General features: G+C 33.7%; 1 protein-coding gene across 2 annotated transcripts; it reads right to left on the reverse strand.

Moving 5' to 3' along the window:
* Window positions 1–1,875: 1,875 nt before the first annotated feature.
* Window positions 1,876–8,849, reverse strand: LOC111401570 (protein PAF1 homolog). 2 transcript variants are annotated; one of them, XM_023029364.1, is made up of 12 exons: window positions 7,506–8,849; window positions 5,678–5,746; window positions 4,846–4,953; window positions 4,555–4,738; window positions 4,396–4,472; window positions 4,110–4,229; window positions 3,619–3,724; window positions 2,976–3,062; window positions 2,809–2,877; window positions 2,663–2,734; window positions 2,446–2,589; window positions 1,876–2,196 (listed from the first exon to the last, which is right to left on the reverse strand). In XM_023029364.1, the coding sequence occupies exons 1-12, from the start codon at window positions 8,426–8,428 to the stop codon at window positions 2,089–2,091; spliced, it is 2,067 nt and encodes a 688-aa protein (XP_022885132.1). In that variant the 5' UTR covers window positions 8,429–8,849; the 3' UTR covers window positions 1,876–2,088. The 2 variants fall into 2 exon arrangements, with proteins under 2 accessions (XP_022885132.1, XP_022885133.1); XM_023029365.1 differs by having other exon boundaries at window positions 1,876–2,193; window positions 7,506–8,848.
* Between the last annotated feature and the right edge of the window lie 9,300 nt (window positions 8,850–18,149).

Here is an 18,149-nt window from a genome sequence, read left to right on the forward strand (position 1 = left end):
TACAAATTCTCTAAAAGTAACAAAGATACTGGAAGAACATCACCTAAACAAACTTCGAGGTAATACCGGCTTAATAGAAAGTTGGAGTTTCTCTTTTAAAAGTTTGTTGAAAATGATAAGCGCAAGACCATATTAGTGCTAAGTGAGTTTGAGGAACTTGAAAACACGTGACACTTTTGTGTGCGTGTGTTCACGCTACCTTTGATTCTGATTTTAATTTGTTTGAATTACACTATAGTTAGATTCAAATCGAAAGATATTTAATCCTTATGCATAAGTATTGTATATTTTGAATATGACCTTATTGAATGTTGAACAAGTGGGAATTGTTGTATATTGTTCAAAATCAATAAGGGGAGAGTGGAAGTAAAAATGCAATTTGATGGCCAAAATTTGGCCTATGCAACTGCATAGACCAGAACTGGCTGGCATGATTTTGTTCTATGCAACTGCATAGACTTGCTATATGCAGTCGCATAGAAAAAAAAATGTGGCCATTTGGTGACCTTTTTTATCGTTGCAGTTTTGAATTTGGTGGCCTTTCATTCATTTTTTTGCACCATTTCGTGCATCTGGACGATGTTTATTTATATGGAATCAATGTTCAAGACATAATGTATGAAAAAAAAAAATCAATTAAGATCCATACATAATTCCAAAATTAAATATCAAAGTCTTATTATTCTTCATATTCAATTTCCTTCATTGCATTCTTCGAGTTTGGATAGAAAACACTTGTACTTTGGTGTTTTTTTGCAATGAGGCTTGATTAATCCTACAAACCATTCGTTGAAAAACCCTTGAAGCATCTCATACAATTTGGAGAGGAGACAAATATCGTTTAAAGACAACGATATTGTATTCGGGCATTAACAAGCTTCTTGTTTTCTTATATTGTTGCTAGTTTTCTCTTGTGAGTTTATCTTTGTTTCATCTCCTTCCTTCCAAAGTTTCCAACAACATGCACCTCTCACATGTTATTCTAAGGTAATTTAGACAAAAATCATACTACGAGTGTAATGAAAGCGGGAGATTGGAGACTAAAATGTTAATTGAGATGAAAAAGATTGAAGAACTTCATTGCTATTTTCCAATTACCACAAACCTTTTGGCCACAAAGAAATTGGGCAAAATTGACCAAAATGTTTGGCCATAGTCTTTCACTAGCAGTATTTACCGTTAAAAAATGGACGAATTTAATAAAGCAATTCTTCGAGTTTGGATAGAAAACACTTGTACTTTGGTGTTTTTTTGCAATGAGGCTTGATTAATCCTACAAACCATTCGTTGAAAAACCCTTGAAGCATCTCATACAATTTGGAGAGGAGACAAATATCGTTTAAAGACAACGATATTGTATTCGGGCATTAACAAGCTTCTTGTTTTCTTATATTGTTGCTAGTTTTCTCTTGTGAGTTTATCTTTGTTTCATCTCCTTCCTTCCAAAGTTTCCAACAACATGCACCTCTCACATGTTATTCTAAGGTAATTTAGACAAAAATCATACTACGAGTGTAATGAAAGCGGGAGATTGGAGACTAAAATGTTAATTGAGATGAAAAAGATTGAAGAACTTCATTGCTATTTTCCAATTACCACAAACCTTTTGGCCACAAAGAAATTGGGCAAAATTGACCAAAATGTTTGGCCATAGTCTTTCACTAGCAGTATTTACCGTTAAAAAATGGACGAATTTAATAAAGCATACAAAAACGATGAATGTTTACACTTCCCCGTTATTGTTGCATCCCAAAATTCTTCTACCTCGATTAGCTTCAGTCCAAAGTTTTTATTCGTTCGCATATGAGAAGGGGTGGGGGAGATCCAAGGTGAATAAGCGTCGTAACATTTAAACTTGGCAGTACTCACGAGGGATGAAATTAAATCAAATTGGTGACACATTCATTGCCCCTCATTTCTTATTTATAAATTCACACATTCAACGAAAAAAGATATACATATGCTGTTATTTTATACACAAAATGAACAAGACTAACAAAAAATATATACATATGCTAGCAAATACCAGACTGTCTCTCTTTCAATTCTGTTCATTTTCCAGTCTATCTAGCAATCAAACAAAAGGAACTACTCGGATATATAATCTTCACCTCCAGTATCTTGATCATCAACATCACTGTGGTGCACACCCTTCCCATTCACGCCTAATCTTCCATTTGAAGCTACATAATCCTGCTAATAAGCACAGCATGAGACGTCATTGAGATGGAAAACTTACTATTTTCCTACTTTTTAGGTAGAAGAGTTAACTCTTATTCTGAAAGTAGCTATTACTTATTGTTAAAATAAGCATCTTTGTTCCAACTTTCATCAATAAAAAGGAATTAGTTACTTATAAATAATCGTTTTAAGCTTAACCAACATGCTCATAACTATAATGAACAGCATACAAGAACCCAAATCCAGAGAGGCAACACGTATTACCTCAATATCTTTCAATTCTCTGACAGCTACTTGAGATCTCTTTCTAACCGTCACCCTTTTAGGCACAGGAAAATGTTCGACCTCGTCACCTGATTTTCCTTCTCTTGCCCTCTTTTTTCTTAGAATAAGCTTTGTCGGAAGTGGCTACATGAAATGAAAATAAGTACAAAGAGGCTAATAGCCCATGGACTTCACAAGCTAAAAGTTAGAAACTTACTAAATATTTGGCTTCTGAATCGCCAAATGCGACGAGGTATGTGGTAGGATCATCTACATCATCACCTCGCACCTGTGGAGGCATTATCAAGATATGACCCATGAAGTAAAAGAAACCTGAAAGTTGAAATAAGATGCATTACGTACATCCCAGTGATACTCTCGGATCCATGAATGGGTAATATCTTCATTTTCATCATGCATATCCTTCTTCAGCTGCCACCATTTAACAAATACAGGGTGACCAAACGAACAGAGCAAGAATCGATGTTAAAACAATTTGCATATGTTAAAAACATTTTCATTTAGAATACCTCTCCAACTGATGGCACCATGTATGCCAAAAATTTATCAGGTTTATCTGTACTCGAGCTTGAAGCCATAAAACTTTTCATAATTGCCTGTAAAGTAATGGATAAGTTAAAATAGCAGAGTTTAAATCCTTCACACTCTCTTTGCATGTCAATGCATTTCTGAGCATCCAGAGAAATTAGAAGTTGATGGGAAACCAGGAAGTCACCCTAGGGCTAAAACTACGCCGGCAAAGGCTACGGTGAGTATCAAAATATTTAACTAACAATTATAATACAACTAAAATAGAGTCCACAAAATTGAAACCAAGAAGGTCACAAATGATTCAAAAGACAAAAAACGTAAGGGCAGAAATGCAAAATTGCCACTACACAAATTGATGACAAGCAACACAAAGCATGGTTTACAAAAACCAAAATGAGGCCTTTAACATTGAAGATAATCAATTCCTAAATTCAGAAATAGAAAGCAAAGAACGCTATAGACATCGGAGCTAGAAAATGTTACATTGCAGCAGATTCTACAGTAGACGTTCAAAAGGCTGGCAAAATAGACTTCAATTTTAAAAAGGCATGCTTCAGTTTAAACGGTTTGCACAATATGTTAACAATGTACTATATCATTAAGTATATGATTAGCCCTTACACAACGTTCGTGCTCATCACGATCTGCTGCATTCAGCTTACTGTAGATTTCTGAATCAGCTGTTGGAGCACTGTCAAAACTCGCATATGCGAACTGGTCTTCATACCTGTTGAGCACCCATCAGCACATCAGCTTCAGATGTACAAAACTCATGCAGCATGATCATAGGTGAATGGTGCAGTATATTTCAGGAAAGAAAAAATGAGTGAACATCTCCAGTAAAAGTCCAAATAATTTCACTAGAAAAAGAAAGGCCAAGAAAGTACCCATAGCAAAGAAAATTGAGGAAATTGCAAGGCAAGTAAAGTTCATCAAATTTCAAAAGGAAAATAGTCGAGTAAAACAAAATTCAAATATTATTCAAAACGAACTAATATCATGATCACTTCTTCATTTTCCCCCATGAAGGCTGTGTGCTTTCTCCTCCATCTATGCTCAGATGCACAGGTGCATACTTATATTATAGTGTAGATAGAAATCAACTACTGTACCGCTCAAAATAAGGAATAAGTGGTAAAATCCTTCTAGGCTGTAGTTGGCAGTTGACTGCATGAACAGGCTTTGACTTGCATGCCTTGAATGAAGTCTCAATATTCTGAATTTTCCCTTTCCTAGAGAGAGAAAAAAAGCCAATATCAAAATAAAACCCAATCAATATACATCTTGAAGTTTAGATACAAATCATGACACACAAAAAAAAAAAAAAAAAAAAAAAAAAAAAAAAAAAAAAAAAAAATAAATAAATAAATAAAAAAATAAAATCAAAAAAATCCTAACCTGCTGTTAAGATTATCCAAAATGTTCAGACCGCCTCTTGATTCACGCAATTCCTTTGCTTGTTTTTCGGTTAGAGACTGCATGTAACATCAAAATCATGTTGCGAGCATCGGACAGCATGTCGTAATAATTCAGTGTGAAGAAATAACTAAACAATACCTGCTTTGTTGATTCTGTACTGAGAGGAGATATGTACTGAGTTTTGACTAGCCAAGAAACACCCTTTTCAGTGGGCCTTGCTTTCCGTTTTATGCCATCTTTCTTAATTGGGGTTATAGGAACATCTTCATGCAATATCTCCTCATCCTCAGGATCCATGGATGGTCTTTCACCCTTCGGAGGACTAGTCAAAAAAGCATCAAGAAAGAAATCAGAACAGCCTTACATTTGAATGTTCTGCTAATATCTTTTAGGAAAAGAGCAATAGCGCAAGGGAATGAAGAAACTTACTTATATACACTCAGATCAAGAAGATCAAGAGGTATCCCAAGGTCCGGTTCAACGTATAGCTGAGGTTTGTGATTTTTCTCCAATGATGTAATTGTGTATTTAACGTATCTGCAGGATTAAAATATGAGCTATATGAGAAAAGTTCAAAAAAATAAAAATAAAAAAAATAAAATACTAGTAATCTTATTTTTTCCCCCTTTTCATACATGTTGAATTCTCTCTCTCTATCTCTCTTTTTCTCTTTTTTTTTTTTTTTTCCTTTTGTATATTCAGGCATAAGTTATGATCTCTAATATAAAAGTTGTGAGTTTATTTATTTTTATTTTTATTTTTATTTTTATTTTTTGGTGTATATTCAGGCATAAGTTATGATCTCGAATATAAAAGTGAAAATGAGATATAGAGCTCCAGCAGTTCTCCATTTTTTCCTTTTTGCACAGGAGACCAGAAGCCCAGAACACAGCAGCTGAGAGAAACTTGTACTCTCAATTATGACTAATTAACAATTTACAATTCTACTATACCAAAAGTCAAACAAAATACAAATATCCTGAATGTCTGCCAGATGGAGCAAAACCAGAAATTCAGATTACAAGAGAGGACAGGTTCAACTGTCACGTGAAATCTTTAATGGCTTCCTCATATAAAACCAGAATTCTGTTCTAGAATACACAAAGGATCTAAATGAAAAGCAAGCATTAAATTTGATTTCAATAATCAATACAAATAATCCTCAATTCACTAATTCTTAATTCAGTTATTGCTAGCTATGTTAATTCTCTCTACCGTGTGTCTCATGAAATATAATGGATACAGAAGTAAGGTTTCTTACCGATCCCGGTCTCTTCTTAAAGTCAAAAGCTTCATCTTTGCAGATGGATCTGGTAGTTCATTCCAGAACCTACAAAGAACGCAATAGTGAATGTATACTTTAGAATATATAGAGAAAAATAAAAAAAAATCACCTGTAGTCTGCAGAAAGTATTGATATATATATGTCTTGACCAAATCAACAATTATAACAACTTCATCGAGAAGAAATTATCAAACTGACATCAAAGGTCACGAGAGTTCTAGGTGAGGTTGCTTTTGTATTTACAAGAGGAAACCATTAATTTAGAATAAACTAGGGCATGGATTCATTTGCCTAATTGAAAATCAACTAAGGAAAAAAAAAAGTGTAATTTTCCTAATCAAGAATCAAAACACAAAGTTAACTAACATACTAATGACAAACTCCATAACAGACTAGAATGAAGTTGCACAGTTAATACCAGGGGGCAATCATTAATTTAGAGGGATCCAAGGCTCATACAACCTTCTTGAAAATCAAAAATGAAAAATAAATAAATGAAGTGTATATATTCCAAATCAAATAGTTAAAACACAAAGTTACACATTAACAAACCCATAACAATGCCCATGACAGCTGTAGGTCAGGTTGCATGGTTAGCTGCAGGGAGGAATTATTAAGTAAGAGTGAAACCAAACATGGATGCAGGCATGAAAATCAAATAAGAAAAATAACTAAATAAAAGCTTAGATTCCCAATCATATATTAAAACACAAAACTATAAATTCTCAATCTCACATAAATATCAATAAAGAAATCCCATGCAGATCTGCATTATCAACAAGAAATCCGGTTTTCAGCAACTTTTCTCTCTAGGAAACGGTTGTGGTTTGGGAGGGGAAAAACGATAACTACTATGAAGAATGATGGGTGCATGAAAAAAGTGTGAGTGTGAGAAATTATGAAGCATTGCCCCAAGGTGTCTGAAAAGAAGCGAGAGATGTGTGAAGTGCAAGAGAAAAGAAATGTAATGAGAAGGGTAAGAATATACTTTCACAAAATAATAAAGGGTAGAATAATCTTTTGCCTTCAAAAAAACCACTTCTCTATTACTGCCACTGAATATTTATAATAAATAAGCAAGATTGGACCTAGAACGTAATAAAAAAATCCACTTGAAAAGGAAAAGTGACCAAATGAGAAGTGAGACAGGAGGAGTTATAATCCCCATCTCATTCCACAAACCAAGTGAGCCCTTTCTGGATTCTCACTCTTTTTACATTAGATCTTCACATTACAGCTTATACTAAACTCAAGATGTAAAACTTGGGCTCACTCTAATTCATCTAACACAACATGTGAATGGAAAGACTCCAGGTGTATTCTAATTTTCCGATATTTAAGATTTCTCTGCTGCTAGACTTCTTAAATCCTCCAACAACCAGATATTCCAGCATTATGTTGTTATAATTCGATTTATTAAATCCATTGACAGATATCAATAAAATGATATGCCACCAATTGACCCAACATAAACGTAAAAATGCATAATAAATTTCTGAAATCGAATTCAATTCTATAGCAGGTCAATGTAATAGCTGGCTGGCTGTAAGCAACCTTGCAATTTTGACATGTAAATGCACAAAACACATTAGAGAATGCCAATATGAAGGCAATCCACCTAATTCACAACCAGCAAGTTCTATGCTTAATCACATTAAATGGCAAGATGATAATTTGCAAGTAATAGCATGAAGATTACTAAAACAACGGTACACAGCACCTAATTGCATTATCATCTCATTAGAAGACAAATAAGAGTAAAAGTAACAGAGAAAACCCAATTTGACAGCTTAAACATACTCACTTCATTTTGCAGACAAAAGTTGTCGGCTTCTTCAATCGGTTTTCAATTCTGTTACCGCTTAGTAATGGAGTACTCCTGTCACCCATATGCGATCCGCTAATAGACCCGTGGCCCTTTACCCCAGTGGCCAATATTTGGGTCTTCTGTAGCACTTTAGTTTGAGACTCCTTCAAATGCTGCTTGTGTTTCTCCTCTTGCCTTAGCCTTTCATACTCCCTCTTTTTCCTCAACCTTCTCTCCTCCTCTGTCTCAGCCTTACCTGTTTGCCCATGCCTACTAGATCTTTGAACTGGGCCAGTATGCGGCAAGGGGGGCTTTTGTTTCTGTTTAGATGAAGCTTCCAGATTTCCATGCCCTGATTTCTCACCTGCATGCCTGCTCTTCGTGCTCAATCTCGCAGAAGGCCCAGTAGAAAGGAGTGGTGGCGGGGATGAGGGCTGAGAAGGTGGTGGAGGAGGAAGAGGAGGAGATGAAGGAGGAGGTGGTGGAGGCGGCGGTTGCAATGGTTGAGGCTGATTGAATTGAGAATCCGGGTAATATGTTGGAGGAGCTGGGACCGGTAATGGTGGCATGGACGAGGGTGGTGGTGGTGGAGGATACGAAGAAGATTCTGATGGTGGCGGTGGTGGTGGCTGATACTGAAACGGCTGCTGTTGGGGCGGTGGCGGCACTGGATGGCTGAAATGCTGTTGCGATGATGATCCATATCCTGCATGTTGATAGTTTGAACTCAGATTCATCTGGGCAAAATTCTGATTGTATGCCGAGCCCTCTTTGCCGCTGGAAGTATCCCAATTCTGAGGGTACTGATTGCCGTGTGGTGGTGGTGCCGGGGGCTGAAGAGTAATTTGATTCGGTGGCGCTGTCGGTGGAGGAGCGATTGTTGACTGCGCCGGCGGATGGAACGGCCTGTATGAAGCCATGTGAGATATCACAGTTCTACTCTGTTATACTTCAAACCCGACTGGGATTTGGGGAATAAAATTATTCTCCGAAATCAGAGAAATCATTTACGATTGCAGTGCAAAATTCTAGGTTGGCGAAAAGTTGCAAGTCAAGATTTAGCAGCGGATCAAGAATTCATGTCATTCTGTTGATCTCGAGCAAAGAAGAAATCGAATTGATTTTTGAGGTGAAGATGAACACAATTAAAGAAAAAAATCGAGATGTGCTGCGAGGCTAGGAAAACAAATTGAAAAATTGAGAAGTAAAAGGGGGATTCATTTTGGAACCCAGAGCAAAAGAATTTCTCAATTGGGAAAACTCGGGATCAAAATTGAAACTCGTTCGCAGTTTGGAAAAGGAAAAGAGGGGGGAAAAACTTGCACATGGATGGAAATCGAGTTGAATTGGATTAAAATTTTAGCCCCTGTTTGGCCCCGTTACTTAGAAAAATTAATAGGTAGAATAATATTTTTTTGAAAAATGAGTGATTAAAAAAAAGAAAAAATTTTCGATTTACGTGTAATATTATTTTATGAAAGATTGTATTGTTGAAAATAAGAGAGAGGAAAATGAAATGTAATTTAATGAAAATTAATGGGGCTTAATTACAGTAAATAAAGTCTAATATCTAGTTTAATAGTGGTTGTTGGAATATTGATTTTTTGAAAAATGTATGGTTAAAAAGGAATGAAAAATTTTCGATTTACATGTAATATTATTTTATGAAAAATTGTGTGGTTGAAAACAAGAGAGTGACAAAAAGAATGGTGGCCAAACAGGGGCATAAAATCAAAAGAGTTTTGATTTGTATGTTTTTTTATACTAATCATAAACTAACAAAGCAAATAAATTATTTATTTTATATGTGAATGTTTGTATTGGAATCGTGAATTTCCCTATTACCATTTAATTTAACTTTTAATTCGTAATTTAGTAAATTCATGTATTCAAGATAATTAATAATCCACTTTTATTCAATATTCTTTCCCAAGATATATTAAATATATGTTTAACACGATTTGATCCTATTTCTAGTTCGAATTCATATGAAACATGCATTGATTCAGAAAATTTATCACATATGATAGCACATGCCATAGATATTGTTCCAAACTTCTATTGTCTATGTGTTGATTTTACCACGTTCTAAACTTATTGTGAGTATTCCTACACTACAACAAGTAATTTACTATCTAATTTGTGATCAAACAATTAAATAGTTCAATGAGAATGCAAAACTAATCAAGAAAAATTCATGAAATACTAAATTAATTGTCTTGAAAAAATAAACAGACAATAGGGTTCATCGTTCATCTAATACAATGAAAAACTAGAATAACATATTAATATATAAATTACAAGGAGAATAATAGAAATATCACCGGGATCATAAAAGAATACAAAAGATGTTGATTTCAAGACCCAAGTTGAATTCTTCAAAATCTTGATATAATTGAACTTCAATTCCTTGCTATGACTTAATCTCCTCTCTCAAAATATAGTAATTAACCCCTTATTCTTGATAAATTTGATGAAACTATTGTGTATGAAGAGGCAAGCGAGAAAGCCTTTCATTGCTACCCATATCTTGTATTTATATGATGAAATTATGTTAAAATTCACGTCTAAATTGCATTCCAAAGAGTGTTAATCAAATAAGGAAAGTTGCCTTCCCGCGCGCATGATTTTGTCTCTACACAACTTTCAATATTTTGGTCATAACTTTCTTTTCCGGTGTTTGATTGGGGTGATTCAAAGTACGTTCGAAAGCTAATTCAAAGAGTTACAATTCTTCTATACAAATTTTCCAATTCGATAATTTTCTATTCTAAAAACGGGTCTCAAATTGACTATGGAAGATATCTTATGTGATTGAAAGTTGATTTATGATAATATTCTGATGATATTCCTTTCCTTTTTGACTCCAATTTGCATTCGATTGACTCCTATCAATCTTCAAAGTATCTTTTGGGGGTCAAAATCACCATTGGATAGCTACACTTTGGTCCCTCATACTTTGAATTTGCTTCATTTTAGCCATTTTTCATTTTTTCTTTCAATTCTTCTTTGAAACATGGACTTTTCTTAATAAAGGCAATAAATAACAAATTAGGTACTAGTCCGTTCAAAGAATAACAAAATATCATTATCTAGGATCCCAAATAAGTGTAGAAAACTACACTTATCACATATTATGTATTAAACTTGGAAACCAATGTCTTCTTCAAGTAAGAACCGATCCTAGAATTTATCAAGAAGCAACGTCACCTAGAAATAGCACATTTTGGAAGAAAGATGTAAATAACGAAATTGATTCAATAATGTCAAACACCACTTAATAATTAGTTGATTTACCTCCTGGATCAAAACCTATAAGCTACAAGTGAGTATTTAGGCGGAAATACAATGCAAATGGTACTCTCAATACCATTAAAACTAGGTTAGTGGCCAAAGGGTATCGATAAAAAGAAGAAATATATTACTTTGACACGTCTGTACCAATCGCACAAATAACACCAATTAAGATTATGCTGGCTTTAGCTTCGATCTATAGGTTGCATATACATCAAATGGATGTTAAAACAATATTTCTGAATGGGGATCTAGATGAAAAGATCTATGTAGAACAATCAGAAAGTTTTACTCTACCTGAAAATTAGGATAAAGTATACGAGTTAATAAAATCCTTATATGGAAAGCACAAAAGAAGTGGCAAAAAAAGTTTGGCATAGCAATAATTTCTTTCGAGTTTAAACATAATAGCGTCGATAAATATTTATACTCAAAAGTCTGTGATAATCATGTTTTCCTCATTTTTTTTATATGCGGATGACATGTTTATTGTGAGCAATCAAATGCAAGGTATAAAATAAAAAAAAATAAAAAAAAAGAAGCAAAAGCAAAAATGTTTCTATCTTCCACATTTAAAATGAAAGATCTTGGTCGAGTTGATACCATACTAAATATCAAAATCACCATAACCAATGGGGATTCTATGTTGAGCCAATCACATTTATGTTGAGAATGTGATTAATAAGTTCAAACACTTGAACATTAAACATGCTACTGCTCCATTCGATTCAAGTATAAAACTTGTAAAGAATGGTGGAGGGCTATAGCACAACTCGAGTATGCAAGTGCAATGGGGAGTCTAATGTATGTTGTACAATGTATAAGACCTGACATAACATTTGTATTAGTAAACTTAGCCGATTTACAAGCAACCCAAGTAAAGAACATTGGAAGGCTATCGTAAGGGCTTTTCGTTATTTGAAGAAAATCAAAGATCTAAGTCTACAATATTCTAAATTCCTGCCAATACTAGAAGGATTTACTAATGCTAACTGGATATCTAGTGTTGGTGATAATAAATCAACCTCAAATTGGATATTTACCCTTGGAGGAGGTGCGGTCTCTTGAAAATCCAAGAAACAAAAGTGTATTACTCTCTCAATCATAGAATCCAAAATTGTGGCGTTGGTTAAAAAAAAAAAAAAAAAAAAAAAGGGGAAGGGTTAAAATTTAATGTATAGAATTTCATTAAGTGAAATGAATAATTCTTCCATATCTATCTTGTGTGATAGTCAAACCGCTTTAGTTAAAATATAGAATGAAGTGTAAAATGGTAAGTCTAGACATATAAGTCTAAGTTATGATTACGTGAGGAAATTAATCAAAAATGGAATAATTTCACTCACTTATGTGAAGTCAAATGAGAATTTAGTTGATTCGTTCACTAAATCACTTCAGAGAAAATTAGTGTAAACAACAACTAGTAGGAAGAGGTTAAAACTTAGTAAAAGTGTAATAACAAATCATTTGATAAGTGGATAAATTCAGTACTCATTTATTCTTAACTTTATTCGTGGTTACAAGTGCTGGTTGTCACAAATAGAAGGGCTTTATTATATAACTCTTAACAAAGTTCAAATCGGTAGGTCAAATATCTCTAAATGTGATGAAGATACCACAATAACTTTACCTATATAAACTTAGAGGTGGTGCCCCTAAATAAAGAGTTGGAGTTTATCTTTTAAACATTTACGAATAGGAGAAGCGCAAGGTCATAAGAGCGCCAAGCGAGATTTTATGAAACTTGAAACTCTTGATACTTGTGTGTGATTTCACAAGTATCATCACAAGGAATAATATGTTCAAAGCTTTCATGCTACCTATGATTTCGATGATTACTTTGCAAAATTTATAGTAAGGTTGGATTTAAATTTAAAGATATCCATGCTCTACGTGTAAGTGTCATTAAACTTGAGTTTGTGCTCGTTTTTTATTTGAACAAGTGGGGATTGTTTGATATTGTTCAAATTAACAATGAGTTATTTTAGAAACAATGGAAAGGGTCAATTTTGAGAAAAACAAGCGTAAACAAAACAAAAACAAAAAACAGTGAACGTTGAAAAATGGCCTGGACAACCGCTAGCCTTGTGTTGCAATTACAATGACCATTCTGTTGAACTGGGCAAATGCTTGATTTTTGTGTGTGTGTGTGTGTACACACACACACACAAACTATTTGCCATAAAAAGCCTCCACGCACTTATCTCGATGGCGGCAAATATCATTGCAGGACAATGATTCATAATTGTGTTTAAACGTTTAATTTTGATAAAATTATTTTATTGCTTGTTTGTCCTATTTCTTGTTCTTCATCGACTTTGTACAACACTATCATCCATGGTTGATTAGCTTCCTAACTTGCTCTGATACCATATAAGAAAAAGATACAGCAATATCCATATAAGAATAAGAATAAGGAAACAAACAAGAGTTTTGAAAAGAATTCCTATCATTTTTTTATTGAATGAAAGTAACTATTTGCCATAAAAAGCCTCCACGCACTTATCTCGATGGCGGCAAATATCATTGCAGGACAATAATTCATAATTGTGTTTAAACGTTTAATTTTGATAAAATTATTTTATTGCTTGTTTGTCCTATTTCTTGTTCTTCATCAACTTTGTACAACACTATCATCCATGGTTGATTAGCTTCCTAACTTGCTCTGATACCATATAAGAAAAAGATAAAGCAATATCCATATAAGAATAAGAATAAGGAAACAAACAAGAGTTTTGAAAAGAATTCCTATCATTTTTTTATTGAATGAAAGTTGAAATATAAAGCATTAATAAAAAGGGAAATATATACATGAAATAAAAATAACTAACTACTAACCTAAAGATGTGATGCACATGACTTTTTCTCCTAGTGTACAGCGAGTAGCGAAGCTAACACTCAGTGAGCACGCATGATAGCCCATGGTAGCTCTGTCGGAATTCATTATTAACAAAGTTGTTTGCCCTTTTTTTTAAGGGATCTGTGTTAGACTACTTGATTGGGCCTTAAAAAAAAAATTCTAACATTTGTGTTAAGTTTAATGGACCTGGTCTTATGTCGACCTTGTATGCATTATGTATATACTTTCAATTTTCGAAATGGCAATTGCAAAGCCAAAGCATTGAAGCAAACCCTATCATTATCTCTCATATCTCCTGAGTTTTTACTCTCTCTAGCAGTCGTGTGTAGTCCTCAGCCAACTGTGGTTTGTGGATTTGGCCGACCATTAGTGAAACACAAAATAGCACGCGAAGAGAAAAAAGAGAGACAGAAGGCTCATATAAAGATCTCAAATCATTCTCCAACTTTAGGTTGACTACAGACTGTGAGCACTTAGGCAATTAAGACTCTTAATAAATCAGTTAAGAAGTAGCCAATAAGAAGTCATCACCCGGCACAGTGTAAAAATGACCAAACTAACCACCTGGCACAATGCAGAATTGACCAAACTATCTCAATGCTTGGTGGAAAATCTATAAATACCCCCATGATTGAAGAAGAATGCATGTAAATCAAATATTTCCCTCAAATTGCTATTTTTCTTCTTTTTCTAGTCGAAATATCTAGACTAGTGAATTTAGGAGGTAAAACTTATAGTTAGGTGAGAAGATTTGTTTATTATATTTACATTTGATTTTTTATTGTAATTATTTCATCAATAAAATTATTTGATTTGATTTTTATCATCAACAATTGCGAGTATTGCATTAACCCCTACTTTATGCCGACTATGACACATACATAGTGAGCCTTATCCTTTTCATTTTTAAGTTCATTTTGATGCATGAATTAACATGTGAATTGGCATAATTGTGATAAATGAATTGTTGGGGAATTAGATAATTTGTGATTTGTATAGGTAGATTTATGATTTATGAAATTGGGAATTTGCGATAAATGAAAATTTGTGAATCTGTGATAAATGATAAAGTGAAGAATTTTTGATAAATGATAAACTGGTGTTGAATTGAAAATTGAAAATTGGTGGTAGTTTAAAATTTATCTCATAGATTATGAAACGATTTTTTTATTCAAAACAAAAGTCCCAACCTAGTTGTTCCATTGGTGCATCTATTTCAGTCACTAATTCTAGTCGAGTACACAATTTGTTAGCCATTGAGAATGAGACAATCTTGTAGTGCTTTTAGAATATGAGATCTCTGAGAATGCATTGTTTGATCTTACAGTTATGGAGTGAGGTTGTATCATATATTTTTTCTTATTATTTTGAATTGTATTGATTATATTTTCATATGTATTTGATTTTTATATTTTAATGCATTTATATATTGATTGAATAAATTTTTAATATTATTTAATTAAATATTAATAAATGATCTTGCTATTGCAATCGTTGACGATCGACGGTCAATGATCCATGGTTAACAATCAACAACCTTCCTAGCTCATCAACAATTCTAGGTTTGCCACTGTGTACAACTCATAAAAAATACAGCTTAGCATGATTAAGACAAAGAAAACTGACTAAACTAATCCACACACACACACACACACACACACACATATATATATATAAAAGCCATTTCCCTATGTTTTATTTTCTCTTCCACTAGCTACTAAAACTTTCTGCCTCATGCTTTCTTTGTGTTGTGGCCTAAATCAACTCTCTATCATCATTGCTTGACACTTCATGTTGCAATAATCTTTCCTTTTTAGGCCCTTGTTTGAGCCCCATTTTTTTGGAAAAATACATTTTTCAATAGTGTTTTGATATCATTTCAACCACAAATTTTTTAATAAAATGATATTACACCTAAATCTAAAATTTTTTCTTATTTTTTAACCACACATTTTCCATCAATACATTATTCAAAAATTCATTCTTCCCAAAAAAATGGGGCTCAAACAAGGGCTAGGACAGTAAATTGTAATAGGATTATAGGAATCATACAGAACCGTCTAATCATTAAAAGGCACATATTCATGAAAGGATAGCCCACTTATGAATTTCATTAGCAATTTATCAATTTGTAATGATTCCAACAAGTTGCAACAAGTTTCATTTCCCAGCAATCTTGATTTTAACTATTTTTTTGGAAAAGATAAGTTTTGACATCCTAGAAAATTTTCGTTACGAGGAAATCAAGGTACTATTAAAGACATCTAGTAAAAGAATTACATGTTTTTGGTTCGTTTTAGAAATTTCTTGAACTCACGAATAATTGAATATACCTTCATATAATACCTAATTCAAGATATGCACTATTGAAAAACTCCAAAAGCCTATAAGGGCCACATTTCATGTTTCACCAAGTGTGACTAGTCAAGATTATTTTTTAATTTATGAAAGCTAATTTTTATAATTTTCTATTCACTTGTTTTCACTAAATGCCTAGAAAGCTCTTTATTTTAATCATATATTGGTTTAAAATTTTAATTTTATAATCCTTCACAAACCTACAAATCAAAAATTTAGACTCCATCTCATATCTAAAGCCACAATCGATGGTATGGGGAATATACCTTGGACATGAAACGACATTTTACCCATATCACGCACTCTCATCCATCTACATGTGACACAATGCAAAACAAAGAATCCAAGTGAAAACCTTAAGAGCTCGAAATTTGGAATCCACCAAATTATGAAGGAATAAACTCAAAACTTATGAAATTTTATTAATGAAAAGATAAAAAGAATAATGAAATAACCCCTTATTTATAAGGGTTTACATGGTTCCCTAGCTTAAGATGACTAAAATTAATGAAAAACTAGTTTAAACAAACTAAAATTAGAAAAAAGTTGAAATAAATTAAATGATAAAAATAGCTCTAAAACTTTGAAAGAGTTTTCGAGTCCTTAACTAAGTTGGATGGTGAAAATCCATTGCATGTCATAGCGAAGCGGTGAGTTCTACTCATCTCGACGGTCTCTTTTGGAATGATATTATAGGCCTAAATCGAAGTTTGAATGCTTCTTCTATACTATTATGTTTTCCCATTTTGATCCAATTCCTTTTCAATCCATTCAACAATCTGTTCTACATTAGTTTCTTCCACTTCCAAAGAACTTGACCTCGAGTTATAATCCAAATAAGAAGAGACTCATAATCTTCATGAAACTCGAATAGATTTGCCACATTTTTCGTGGAAGGAGGGTCGCACCTCCGAGATTTTATTAATATATTCTTGCTTGTGCCAGAGGAATACCGTTGTTACATATAATATCAATGAAAGCAATAAATAAGGAAGCTACTTCCCTTACAATAAAAGTAACCAATAACTGGAAAGCAATAAAAAAGGAAGAACTATTTCCTTTACAATAAATATTAATATGAACAAAAAGAAAGTTACAAAGATCAAAATCTAAAGTTGGGCAATCCATATCTGTCAATTTGTATGAGTGCCCTAATGTGCTGTGGTAGGTCTGCTGGTCTATATACTTGAAAATTTCTATGATCCCAACCCTTTGAAACAAGTGTATCTGTAACTTGGTTTCATTCTCTGTAGATGTGGGAAATCGTGTCTCTGTAAAATAAAATGATGTCTACGATCTGTATGAGTAATCCATGAATATCCCATGTTCCTCCACCTTTGGTGATACAATGAATAGTCACAGTAGAGTCCGACTCAACCCAAATACATGAAAATCAAAGATCCCTAGCTAATAGTATTCTGTCGAGAATAGCTCTAAGCTCCTTCTCTAATATCATACTCTATCCATACGAAGGTGAGAAGGTCTTGATACATTTACCTACGTGATCTCTGATGATACCTCCCCCGCTTGCAATACCATCTTTTACACATCCATCGATCTTAACAGATCCATCCGATAAAGTACGCCACCAAACCATAGTAAGGAGAGGAGCAGAAGAAAGAGTCATAGAAATGCCAAAAGATGGCGCAACCTGTGTGTCAGAGCGCCAATGTAGTGGTCAAAATAAACCACCAATGTAAATGAATGAGACCATAAGATATACCTCCCAAATGATTTGTCTGGGTCTCATATACCCTTGAAATGATTCGCGCCATTCATTTCTATCCTTATAAACCAAAAGATGAGTAGAGAAATAATGATATGAATATGCCCACTCAAAGTAAACTGTCCAGAATATCGCTATCTCAGAAAGCTCTATCGACGCTCTCACCAGTAATCATAGAGATCTAGAAAAGACGACTAAAATGCTGCCAAACCTGATTTGAAATACTGTCACCAGTGAAAGTATGACTGAAGGTCTCAATCTTAGAACAACACTAGCACCGAGAAGCCAACTGATTGCCTATTCTCTTCTGAATAACAGTATCCACTGGAATCAAATCCTGCCATAATCTCTAACAGAATAATGAGACTATGGTGGGTATGATAGGGCTCCAGAGTTGATGAAA

The sequence above is a fragment of the Olea europaea genome, chromosome 10, assembly GCF_002742605.1.
Source record: "Olea europaea var. sylvestris chromosome 10, O_europaea_v1, whole genome shotgun sequence".
Taxonomy (NCBI): domain Eukaryota; kingdom Viridiplantae; phylum Streptophyta; class Magnoliopsida; order Lamiales; family Oleaceae; genus Olea; species Olea europaea.